The 13,550-nt window shown below is 35.8% G+C and overlaps 2 protein-coding genes across 2 annotated transcripts; both read left to right on the top strand.

Moving 5' to 3' along the window:
- Positions 1–439: 439 nt before the first annotated feature.
- On the top strand, positions 440–2,177 carry LOC104097943 (uncharacterized). The gene is made up of 2 exons (XM_070195519.1): positions 440–455; positions 1,639–2,177. The coding sequence occupies exons 1-2, from the start codon at positions 440–442 to the stop codon at positions 2,175–2,177; spliced, it is 555 nt and encodes a 184-aa protein (XP_070051620.1).
- Positions 2,178–12,332: 10,155 nt separating this feature from the next.
- On the top strand, positions 12,333–12,935 carry LOC117277154 (secreted RxLR effector protein 161-like). The gene has a single exon (XM_033656557.1). The coding sequence runs from the start codon at positions 12,333–12,335 to the stop codon at positions 12,933–12,935; it is 603 nt and encodes a 200-aa protein (XP_033512448.1).
- The last annotated feature ends 615 nt before the right edge of the window (positions 12,936–13,550 follow it).

The following is a 13,550-nucleotide window of genomic DNA, read 5'->3' as shown; positions in this document are numbered from 1 at the left end:
TTTTCATACCAACTCTTTATTGCCATATTTCTAACTTTATTTTATAACCACAAATGTTGAGGGTTTCAGCAATGGCCAATCTATCTTTAAGCTCAATATTTGGAGTTGAATTTCTTTGAGCTTATGGTAGGACTAAAACCTAGACTCTTGTGTTCAAAGCTTATGTCCAATGTGTAAGATTTTCTTACGTTTTGGTGGCCCAATAAGTTTAAGGCCCATAATTAATATTTAATTAATGAGCAAATCTTATTCGTCCGATCGGTTACTTGATGGACGTACCAGATTAAATGAGAACCTCTATAAATTGGTCTTCTTCCCACCCATTAGTGTTACCGTATTTTTTTTTCCTATTCTCTCTTCCATTACTAAAGTCGACGGTAACGAAAGCTAGGGCAAGGGGCGAGAAACCAATTCCAATTAACGCTTCCGCTTCGTGATAATGGCTTACGATTCATGTATGTTTTCTGTAATAATTTTATGTAAGATTATCATGTTCAAGATCCTGATATGGAATTAAAGTTTATGCTAACATGTGGTATCATGAGCCTGTAACTTAGAACTGATAATCTTCATAAGTATTATTTACGCATAAAGCAGAGAACTAGGATGACTTGCTCAAAGCCCTCGGAAATACTATAGTAATTTTTTAATTGATAGTCAATTCAATCTTTCGCATCAGACAATTAAAGTATATTGTTTTGAATAATGAGATGTATTAAAGTGCTTGTTTCTTAGTTCATCAGACAATTAATGTGACTCTGAATTGTTGTCTGCTTATGGATGACTGTATCTGTCAGTATCGGCCTAGATTGATTTTATACATAATGTTTGTATTTTATTTAATGTTATATTCTAGGTCATAAAGTAAAGTTACTGATCTAAAATATTTAGGGACATTAAGGAAATAAAGTTTATTCCTAAAAGGTTTATGGAATGTATAAATTTCAATAGTTGCACGTGAATCTCACCTAATGTATCGATTGTGATTTGGTTCTTGTATTGTATAATAATTGATGTGTGTGTTTTAAAGTTATATAGTTTGTTAGTCGCTAAAGTGTGATCAAACTAGAATGTTTAGTATATATACATAAATCACATTCATGTTTATTTTATGCATGTATTAATGTTCATATAGTTTGTTAGTCACCAAAGTGATCAAACTAGAATGTCTAAAATATTCACATGCATAAAATATTCTGATAATTATTTTATGTGTGCATTTATGTTCATATAGTTTGTTAGTCGCCAAAGTGGTCAAACTAGTATGTTCATGAAAAATATGCATACATAAAATTATAATTTATCCATGAAATTAATGAAATGCCAATAATTAAAAATTAGTGGATAAATTAATTTTCACTATTGCTAGAACTTAAAGATTTACCCAAAGGTGAATCAATTATTCTATGAATAGTGAATATGATGGGGTAAAGTTAATATTCTTTAGTCAAATATATATTGTCTGTCCAAAGATGGCATATATATTTGGTTAAAAATATTTAATTACCTATTAAAGATTAAATGGCATTTAAATTATGATAGTGTGTCGTAGTATTTACCCAAAGGAGAATTGCGATATACTTTTATTGTTTTACTGAATCCATATTGATTTGTGAGCATGTATTATCTATTTTGCAGCTATTCCTCTTCATTCACTTGCTTCGTCTGTTAATGTGTTCAACGGATTGAACTTCTCTGAATGGCGCGAACAAGTCCAGTTCTACTTAGATGTGATGGATCTTGACTTGGCTCTGCTGAATGATAAGCCCGCTGCCATTACTGATTCGAACAATGCGGATGAGAAGTCTTTCCATAAAGCATGGGAACGCTCTAACATGCTAAGCCTTATGTTTATGCGAATGAATATTACAAACAACATTAAGAGCACTATTTCACAAACAGAAAGTGTGAGAGGATACCTGAAGTTTGTGAAAGAATATTTTTGTTCTGCAGATAAGTCTCTCGCTGGTACACTAATGGCTGAACTCACGCTCATGAAGTTTGATGGGTCGCATAGTATGCAAAACCATATCATCGAGATGACTAACATTGTAGCAAGACTTCAGACCTTGGGGATGAAAGTGGATGATTCCTTCTTAGTTCAGTTTATTCTGAACTCGTTGCCTCCTGAGTATGGACCTTTTCAAATTAACTATAATACTATTGAGGATAAGTAAAATATTAGTGAATTGTCCAGTATGCTTACTCAGGAGGAGTCAAGACTTAAGAAAAAAAGGGAGTCATTCAATTAACCTCATGGGTCAAGGAGCTGGTAAAGGACTTAAAGTGAAGCCCAACAAGTTCAAGAAGAAGAAAGCACATGCTAAAGCTCCACAGGATGCTAAGAAGGAACATAAGGCAGATACGTGTCGTTTCTATAACAAGGAAGGACACTATCAGAAAGATTGCCTGAAACGTAAAGCTTGGTTCGAAAAGAAAGGTACAATTAATGCTTTTGTATGTTTCGAATCAAATTTAATAGAAGTTCCTAATAATACTTGGTGGCTTGATTCTGGTGCAACTGCTCATGTATTTACTACGTTGCAGAGATTCCTTACGATCCAAACTACAAATCCAAATAAGAATTTCTTGTTCATGAAAAATCGTATGAAGGCTCCAATTGAAGGCATATGGACATATCGTTTGATCATGGAGACTGGACGTCACCTTGATCTATTACATATTCTTTATGTACCTTCAGTTTCTAGGAATTTGATTTCTCTTTCAAGATTTGATGTTTCTGGATTTGATTTAAAATTTGGAAATAGATGTTTTAATTTATATAAGAATGCTATTTTTTATGGTTTTGGTTTTCTTAGTGATGGTTTATATAAATTGAAACTCGATATTGATTTTTCTGAATCCCTTCTTAATGTTCAACATAATGTTGGAATTAAACGTAGTTCACTAGATGAAAGTTTTGCTTACTTGTGGAATAACCGTTTGGGTCATATATCCAAAGAAAGGTTAGAAAGATTAGTAAAGAATCAGATTCTTCCGAATCTAAATTTTACTGATCTTACTATATGTTTGGATTGCGTTAAGGGAAATCAAACCAAGCATAGTTAGAAAGGTGCCACAAGAAGCACCCAACTTCTTGAAATTATACACACCGATATTTGTGGACCCTTTGATGTTCCATCTTTTGGTGGAGAGAAATATATTATCACTTTTATCGATGATTTTTCATGTTATGGATACATCTATTTGCTGAAAGAAAAATCTCAAGCAACAGATGCTCTCAAGGTATTTGTTAATGAGGTTGAAGGCAATTAGATAAAAAGGTAAAAATTATTAGGTCAGATAGAGGTGGTGAATATTATGGAAAATATAATGAATCGGGACAATGTCCAGGTCCATTTGCAAAGTTCCTCGAGGGACATGACATATGTGTACACTATACTATGCCAGGAATACCTCAATAAAATGGTATTGCAGAAAGGCGTAATCGAACACTTATGGATATGGTTAGGAGCATGATGAGTAATTCCTCATTACCCAAATCATTGTGGATGTATGCTCTTAAAACCGTTGTATATTTATTAAACAGGGTTCCTAGTAAGGCAGTTCCAAAGACCCCTTTTGAACTGTGGACAGGAAGGAAACCTAGTTTAAGGCGCCTGCATGTTTGGGGTTTGGCACGACCCAAAATCCGGCCACAGGCGTTGTGATGGCACCTAGTTTCTAATACTAGGTAAGCCGAATTCAATTACATTTTTGAAGCCATTTTTTTTTCGAATTAAATAAGAAAACAAAACTAACAACGGATCAAATAAGAATATACAACCTCCCAAGACTGGTAGTACTGAGTCACGAACTCTAGTTGAATACATGAAATGATCACGAGGACCAAATATACAATACTGTTTGATTAAAAATTAATAGTACAATGAAATGAACAGACTCTAAGTGACTGCGACGAACAAGCAGCTCTACCTTGAATCCTTGCGATCATACTCTAACTCTGTCCGGGTCCGATACCTCTTATACCTGGCTCTGCAAAAAAATGTGCAGAAGTGTAGTATGAGTACACCACGGTCGGTACCCAGTAAGTATTAAGACTAACCTCAGTGGAGTAGAGATGAGGTACGGTTAAGACACTCACTAGTCTAATAACCTGTGCAATATAGTATATAAAATAATACTGGAAAATAACTAGCAATGGTAACAACAAAATCAACCAGTGATATAACAACAATGCAACAAGAACATCATAATTATTGCTTAAATGAATAAGGAACACAAGTACAACCAATTAATCAAGTCCTTCAAATATAAATTCTTTCGCCTATATATTTTTCAAATAATAATCTTCAGGATATAATACTTTCCAATAAATATATTTTCAAGTAAAATTCACCATGTGACACCTCATTTCACAATCATAAAAAAATTACGGGTCTCAAGCCCACTTTCATATTTTTCCACGGCACCTCGTGCCCATATTTCTTTCACCATCACACGGACAACTCACGTGTCAAAATATCAATGTATATAAGATCCACACTGTCACAATCCAAAATCCAACTAGTCGTGATGGCACCTAACCCAACTCGTTAGGTAAGCCAATTACCAACTATCCAATTCCAATAAAATTAATTAAAAGAAATATCGAAAACCAGAATATTTTCCCAAGAACTGGTAGTACAAATCATGAGCTTCTAAGAATAGAGTATACAAAGCGAAAATGAAATAAATACATAGTCTGTTTGAATAATACATAAATAGAGCTTTTATAAATCTAAGGCTACCCTGAACAAGAGACAGCTACAACAGGAACGCAGGTACATGTTCAAGTCCCGCAACCATCGAGCACAGCAACAACAATAGCCAACATCTGCACGCAATATGCAGAAGTGTAGTATCAGTACAACCGACCCCATGTACCGAGTAAGTAACAAACCTAGCCGTAGGTTGAAAGTAGTGACGAGCTTCCACCAATAATCTACAACAGTCCATAACAACATAAAATAAATAATACCAGAAGTAACTCAGAGATAAAATGCTCAACCAAATCATGATTTCAAAAATAATAGTTCTTCCTTTCAAATACATCAGTGATAACTCAAATCGTTTGCCGAAGTTGCCAAAAATATGAATAGTTTGAAAACAGTAATTTTTTCAAAATTCTTTCAATAATAAATAAAATATCTCATTTTCTTTCCAGATAACCAGTGCAAAACAAATGCATCACTATGCCCATCTGTCAACATGTGTGAGAAATTATGAATAATGTGATACAGTACAACATGAGGAAAACACATCTTTATGCATGTATGTTATGTGTGTATGTCAATGCAATGTATCTCAGAGATTGTACTCATGTACTCACACTCTCAGAGTACTCAATCTCACTGTCTCGCATTCTCTCTCACTATGCTCAGCACACTCAATCACTCAGCGCTATACAATACCTGCTGCGGTGTGCAGCCCGAACCCAGTTTATAGTCGACTGCGCTCACTGGGTGTGTGTACAGACTCATGAGGGGCTCTTACAGCCCAAGCGCTATAAGCACGGACAACTCACGTGCTATAATATCATATCTGGATCCGCACAGACAACTCACGTGCTGCACGGACAACTTACGTGCTATAATAATATCTGGATCCGCACGGACAACTCATGTGCTGTACGGACAACTCACGTGCTATAATAATATCTGGATCCGCACGGACAACTCACGTGCTGCACGACCAACTCACGTACAATAGTATAATAAATATTAAGGCCAACATGGCCTGCTGTGACGCGCAACCCGATCCCAAAAATATCCTCACAATGAGACCCTCGGCCTCCCTCGGTCATCAATCTCTCCGGTCTCTCTCTCATGGGCTCACAATGTCACGAGAATAGCCCAAAATGATAATATCATGTATCAATAAATAACAACGGATACTGAGATATGATATGCAATAAAATGAATATGACTGAGTATGAATTTTTAATTTAAAATAAATATTTCATAATAATATGACATATGCGGGCCCCATTAATACTGGCACATAGCCTCAACATGATTTTTAATATGCTTTCCAGCTCAATTTCTTTAACTCATAAAATCGCGTGAAAAATGCCAAGATCATTTAACTACAAAATTTCACGGAAATAATTATGTCACAATTTCTATAGTGCACGCCCACACACCCGTCACCTCCCAACAATTTATGAAATACATATATTCAGGGTTCATACCTTCAACTCCAAGATTAGAAGAGTTACTTACCACGAACAAGCCAAATCCAATGTCGAGCAAGCTAAACAATGCTCCAGAAATCCAATTATGCGTGTATCAACTCCCGAATGGCTCGAATCTAGTCACAATTAATTTAATTCATCCCACAAAATTTATAAGAATTAATTCCATATCAAAATACTAATATTTCCACAAAAATTCGAAATTACGCACCAAAAATTACACGTGGGGCCCACGTATCGGAATTCGACGAAACTCATAAAATCTCACAACCCATCCAATTATGAGTTCAACCATACTAATTTCACTCAAATCGGACTCTGAATCGGTGTTCAAATCTCAAAAATTTATTTTATGAAGTTTCTACAATTTTCCCAAAATTTCCACCTCAAAATACTGATTACATGATGAAAATAATAATATATTCATGTATGTTAATCAAATCTGAGTTAGAATTACTTACCCCGATAAATTTCTTGAAAAGCACACGAAACATCGTCTCCAACCGAACTCCCAAGGTCCAAAAATGAAATAATAACCTAAACCTCGGATATATAGTCCATTCTCTGAACTCACCATGCGCGGTCCGCGAAATTCCAAGCGCGGCCGCGCTCCGAGTCCCGCGGTCGCGAAAAACTGGCTCGTCCGCAAAATTCTTGGGCTGCACTGCCAGACTTTAGTAGTTTGGCCATAACTTTATCTATAGATGTCCAAATGATAACTTCTATATCTTTCTAGAAACTGGACACGAAGAGCTACAACTTTCGTTTTTGAATCATCTCAAAATCCCTTGTAGATCAAAAGATATAGGCTTCCGAAGTCGGACCAGCGGATCTACAAAACTTCCAACTGCGGTCCGCGAAATGTTGCCGCGGTCCGCAAAAATCTGCCACGGTCCACGAAATTTCAAGCGCCTCAGCGCCCCAAAATGCACAGTCCATGTCCTTGAAAGTGCGAGAACAATATTAGAGTGCCGAAATGCCCGGACTCGCTCAAAACTCATCCGGAACCTCCCGGACACAAACCATACATGAATTTCAATCATAAAATACGCTACGTACCTACTCGTGCACTCAAAACACTAAAAAGAGGCCGCCTTGACCCGATATTGACCATGGCCAAACTCCCAAATTTCTTAACTTTATAAATCTCTCAACCAATGATCCAAAAATACACCCAAGCCTCTCGGGACCTCAACCAAATATACCAACACGTCCCATAACATAACACGGACCTACTCAATGCCTCAAAACACACATAACAACATCGATACGACGAATCACACCTCAATTCGAAATCATTGAACTTTGAAACTTCAAATTCTATATCTCGTGCCGAAATACATCAAATCAATCCGGAATAACTTAAAATTTTACACACAAGTCATATTTCACATTACGGACCTATTCCAATTTCCAGAATCGGATTCCTACCCCGATATAAAAAAGTCAACCCCCGGTCAAACTTCCCAAAAATTGAACTTTCGGCATTTCAAGCCAAATTCCATTACGTACCTCCAAATAATTTTTCAGACACGCTCCTAAGTCCAAAATCACCATACAAAGCTATTGGAATTATCAAAACTCCATTCCGAGGTCGTTTACACATAAGTCGACATCCGGTCACTATTTTAACTTAAGCTTTAAACCTTAGAACTAAGTGTTCCAATTCATTCCAAAACCTCACAGAACCCGAACCAATTACCCCGACAATTCACACAACAACTGTAAAGTATAATTTGAGCAGTAAATGAGAAGACAGGGTTGTAATACTCAAAATGACCGTCTGGGTCGTTACACACACAATCAATTTATTTCTGATAAAGTAAGTTTAAATTTTTTAAATCAAGTAAGAAAATCAACAAGAAATGAATTTATTTTAGAAATCATTTGGGTGAAGAAAATAATATTTGCACTTAAATTAAAGCACAGATAACTACTAATTTGGATGTAAAACTATTTAATTTAAAATATAATAATTTATTTTATTTAAATCAACTCAATCATCGAACATCAGTAAAAAAAATCAGAAATATACTTTTTTAGAGTCACGTGCTAAAAAGCCAAAGCCAACCCAATATAACTAGGAGCACAAAACACATAATAATAAAGTCAACTAGTACATCGCGGAAGAAGACAAGAATTTACATATCACGAAAAAATAAAATAACCAAAGGCAAGTACATTCATAGAAAAATATCAACAAAAGGTACTCCCGAGGTACTGCCTCGTAGTCCCAAAAATAAATATGCAAGACAAGGGGATCTCCCGAGGTACCGCCTCGTAGTCCCAAAAGTAAATATGCAAGACAGGGGGATCTCCCGGAATACTGTTCTGTAGTCCCAAAGTAAATATGCAGTGCATGGGGAATCTCCCGGACTACCGTTCCGTAGTCCCAAAGTAAATATGCACTATAGATGGATCTCCCGAAATACCGTTCCGTAGTCCCAAAGTAAATATGTAGTGCAGGGGAATCTCCTGGAATACCGTTCCGTAGTCCCAAAGTAAATATGATTTCAACAATTGCACATCAAATGCTCACATATCATAAATGGCTCATCAAGTCCTCAAATATTATAACATATCACAAAAATCAATAATACATCATTTTTCATAGTAAGCAGCCCATGGCTCGACCATTATGTGCACAAAATCTTAACAAAATATCCGGGAGTGAACAACTCAACAAAATAACATTTCACATAAATTCAAGGTGGCAATCACACCAAATCATCATAGAAAAATAATTTCAACAAACAAGGATCTAGGCATGACAAAATAGAGGATTTAATAACTGCCAATAATTTCCAACTTAATACCTAAGGGCGTCTAAGGATTTTAATCAATGAAATTTTCACATATAAACCAAGTACGTACTCATCACCTCGCGTACATGGTTTTCAATTACACAATTTGTACATAATACTCAATGCCTAAGGGGTATTTCTCCCACTCGAGGTTAAGCAAGACACTTAACTTTTTGAAGTTATGCCGATATTCCAAAATCGCCTTGCTTGAATTGACCTCCGGACCGCTCAAATCTATCCAAATTAATTGTATAACATCATTAAAATTCATCTAAAATAATTCCGGATAATAATACGTCGACTTAAAAATTCATTCTAAAAAATCAACAAAAGTCAATGCGGGGCCCGCCCATCGGAACCCGACATAATTTTCATGAAATCTGAACACCCATTCCGATACGAGTTCAACCATACCAATTTTATCAAATTCCGATAACAACTCGACCTCCAAATCTTAAAATTTTATTTTTGGAAGATTTTGCAAAAATCTTAATTTCTTCCATTTAAATCCAAAATAAATGATGAATATAACCATATAATCATGAAGTATAATCAATTTAGGATATAGAACACTTACCCCAATTCACATGGTGAAAATCGCCTAAAACATCAATTCAATCCGAGCTCCATAGCTCCAAATATGTTAAAAATGGTTGAAATCTCGAAATATAGCTACTGCCCAGGTATTTACTCTTCGCATAGCGAAAAATGCTTTGCGATCGCGAAGCACAAAATTTTTCAGCCCCAAAATTGCTCTTCGCGATCGCGAAGAACAAACTCCCAACTCTTCCGGACAACCTCTAGTATAATGGTCATAACATTTTGTACAAAATTCCAAATGCTACATGGTTTAACTTTCTGAAAACTACATTCCAAGTTCTATAATTTTTATTTGTTCCTCGTCTCCCAGTTCCTTGTATATTTTGAGATATAAGCTTCTAAAGTCAGTCCTATGCAACAGAGATTTCCAAACTCTTTACGGATAGCCTGTAGTATATTTACCATAACGTTTTGTATACAACTCCAAATGATAAATGGTTTATATTTCTGAAAACTAGACACAAAGATCTACAACTTTAAGTTTGGATCATCTTCAAATTCTATATAAATTGCGAGATATAAGCTTTCAAAGTCGGGTCAGTGCAACAGAAAATTTCCTCTACGCGATCGCGAAAGGCCTTTCGCGATCGCGATTCAATCGCGATTCACTGGCCATTTCCCCCCATTTTGTGCTTCGCGATCACGGCCAATTCCACGCGATCGTATAGCACACTGCTGTAGCCAAAAATCAGCAGCTATAAATGGCCTAGAAATGATCCGAAACCACCCCGAAACTCACTCGAGTCCCTCAGGACCCTGTCCAATCACACCATCTAGTCCCATAACATAACACGGACCTGATCGAGGCCTCAAATCACATCAAACAATATCAAAACGACGAATCACACCTCAAATCAAAATCTATGAACTTTGAACTTTCAAATTCTATATCTTGTGCTGAAACACATCAAATCAATCCGTAATGACTTCAAATTTTACATACAAGTCATAATTGACATAACGAAGCTATTTAAATTTTTAGAATCAGATTCCGACCCCGATATCAAAAAGTTAACCCCCCGGTCAAACTTTTCAAAAATTCAACTTTCGCCATTTCAAGCTTAATTCCACTACGGACCTCCAAATAATTTTCCGGATACGCTCCTAAGTCCAAAATTACCCAATGGAGCTAACGGAACCGACGAAATTCCATTCTAGAGTCGTCTTCACACATTTCTGACTATGGTCAAAATCCTAAGACTTAAGCTTCCGTTTTAGGGACCGAGTGTCCCAAATCACCCCGAATAATCCGGTAACTGAATTCAACCACGCACGTAAGTCAATACACATAATACGAAGCTATTCGAGAACTTATATCGTTGAACGATGCGTTAATTCTTAAAACGACAAGTCGGGTCATTACAGGATTGCCCAGCAGAAGCTAGAGTTTATAATCCACAAGAAAAGAAATTAGATTATCGAACAGTAAGTGGTTACTTTATTGGTTACCAGAGAAATCTAAAGGGTATGGGTTTTACTGTCCAAACCATAGTTCGAGAATTGTTAAAACCGGTAATGTAAGATTCATTGAGAATGGTGAAGTTAGTGGGAGTGTTGAAAAGCAAAGTGTGAAAATAAAAGAGGTGAGGGTCAATATTCTATTACCCATGAATGTGCCTACTTCCACACAAATACCAAATATTATTCCAGTTGTTGAAGAACATTTTGACAACACCGAGCAATATTTGGATGAAACACTTCATGAATAAACTGACTCACAAATATCTCACACAAATGAACCACAAGAAATTCCATTAAGAAAATCTCAAAGAGTTAGAAAATCGGCTATTTAGGATGATTACGTGGTTTATTTGCAAGAGTCAGATTTTGACATTGGTCTTATTAAGGAACCAGTTTCATTTTCACAAGCCATATAAAGTAATGAGTCTGATAAATGGATTGATGCCATGAAGGAAGAGCTGAAATCCATGGAATATAATAAAGTCTGGGATCTCGTTGAATTACCAGAAAGTTCTAAAAGAATCGGGTGTAGATGGGTCTTTAAGACCAAACGCGACTCAAATGGCAATATTGAACGATACAAAGCCAGACTTGTTGCCAAGGGTTATACTCAGAAAGGAGGCATTGATTATAAAAAGACCTTTTCACCGGTCTCAAAGAAAGTCTCGTTAAGAATTATTATGGCTTTGGTGACTCATTATTATTTAGAGTTACACCGAATGGATGTGAAAACTGCCTTTCTTAATGGAGACCTTGAGGAGAAAGTTTATAAGGACCAACCAGAGGGTTTCGAAACTAAAGAAAAAATGTCAAATGATGTGTAAACCGAAAAAGTCATTATATAGACTTAAACAAGCCTCACGACAATGGTATATAAAGTTTAATGATACCATAACATCTTTTAGATTTGTGAAAAATACCGTTGATCGGTGTATATACTAAAAGATCAGTGGGAGCAAGTTTATATTTTTAGTCCTATATGTTGATGATATTCTATTTGCTGCTAATGATTTAGGCATATTGCGTGAGACTAAAGATTTTCTCTCTAAGAATTTTGAAATGAAAGATATGGGCGAGGCATCCTATGTGATATGAATAGAAATATTCCGTGATAGATCACAAGGATTACTGGGATTGTCTCGGAAAGGCTATATCGAAAGAATTCTAGAGAGATTTAATATGAACAATTGTTCAGCAGGAATTGTTCCAATTCAAAAAGGGGAAAATTTAGTCTCATGCAATGCCCTAAGAATGGTGTAGAACGAAAGAAAATGGAATCAATTCCTTACTCTTCAATTGTTGGTAGTCTGATATATGCTCAGACTTGCACAAGACCGGATATTAGTTTTGCGGTCGGAATACTAGGAAGATATCATAGTAACCTAGGAATTAATCACTGGAAAGCTGCAAAGAAAGTTTTGAGGTACTTGAAAGGAACGAAGGATTACATGCTTATGTATAGGAGATCCAAGCATTTGGAAGTTGTTGGATACTCAGATTCAGATTTCGCTGGATGTATTGACACTAGAAAATCCACGTTTGGTTATTTATTCCAATTAGCTGAAGGAGCAATATCGTGGAAGAGTGCTAAAGAGTCTGTCATTGCTATATCCACGATGAAAGCAGAATTTGTGGCATGTTTTGAAGCCACAATTCATCCATTATGGCTGCGCAACTTTATTTCAGGACTTGGGGTTGTCGACACCATTACCAATCCGCTGAAAATTTACTGTGATAATTCTGCAGCAGTATTCTTCTCCAAGAATGATAAGTACTCCAAAGGTGTCAAGCATATGGAATTAAAGTACTTTACTGTCAAGGAGGAAGTTCAGAAACAAAAGTGTCACTTGAGCATATTAGAATTGATCTTATGATTGCAGATCCGTTAACGAAAGATTTATAACCAAAGACATTTAAAGAACATGTACATAGAATGGGTCTTGGCTGAATTTATGATTTTTGACACTCTGAGCTCATTTATGTGTTTCCGATATACATTAATGATTTCCTGTTTCTCATAATGGTGTACACATTATTGTTTTGAGATGTTACAGGATAAGTCTCAATTAGACACTATTGTGGACCATAATATTTTATAGCTTATGAACCTGATACGATAAATTACTAATGTTGTAGTATATGGAAGGGAGTATGTAGACAAATTATATATAACCGCCATAACTCACATTTACTAGTTTATCGTATTGTGGTATTTATTGTGGATATTATAGAAGAGATTTGTTTATACGCAACTAATGTTCTTATATTAAATATTAATATTACGTGATTATTGGGCTAAGTGGGAGAATGTAAGATTTTCTTACGTTTTGGTGGCTCAATAAGTTTAAGGCCATAATTAATATTTAATTAATGAACAAATCTCATTCGTCCGATCGGTTACTTGATGGACGTACTGAATTAAATGAGAACCTCTATAAATTGGTCCTTTCTCCACCTATTAGGGTTACCGTATTTTTTTTCTTTCTATT

This window comes from Nicotiana tomentosiformis, chromosome 1 (assembly GCF_000390325.3).
Source record: "Nicotiana tomentosiformis chromosome 1, ASM39032v3, whole genome shotgun sequence".
In the NCBI taxonomy this organism is placed as follows: domain Eukaryota; kingdom Viridiplantae; phylum Streptophyta; class Magnoliopsida; order Solanales; family Solanaceae; genus Nicotiana; species Nicotiana tomentosiformis.
This window is presented reverse-complemented; position numbering and strand designations above follow the sequence as displayed.

Bases quoted from the DNA above. Each gene is read 5' to 3' on its own strand.
- LOC117277154 (XM_033656557.1), top strand. From the start codon at position 12,333: ATGGAATCAATTCCTTACTCTTCAATTGTTGGTAGTCTGATATATGCT.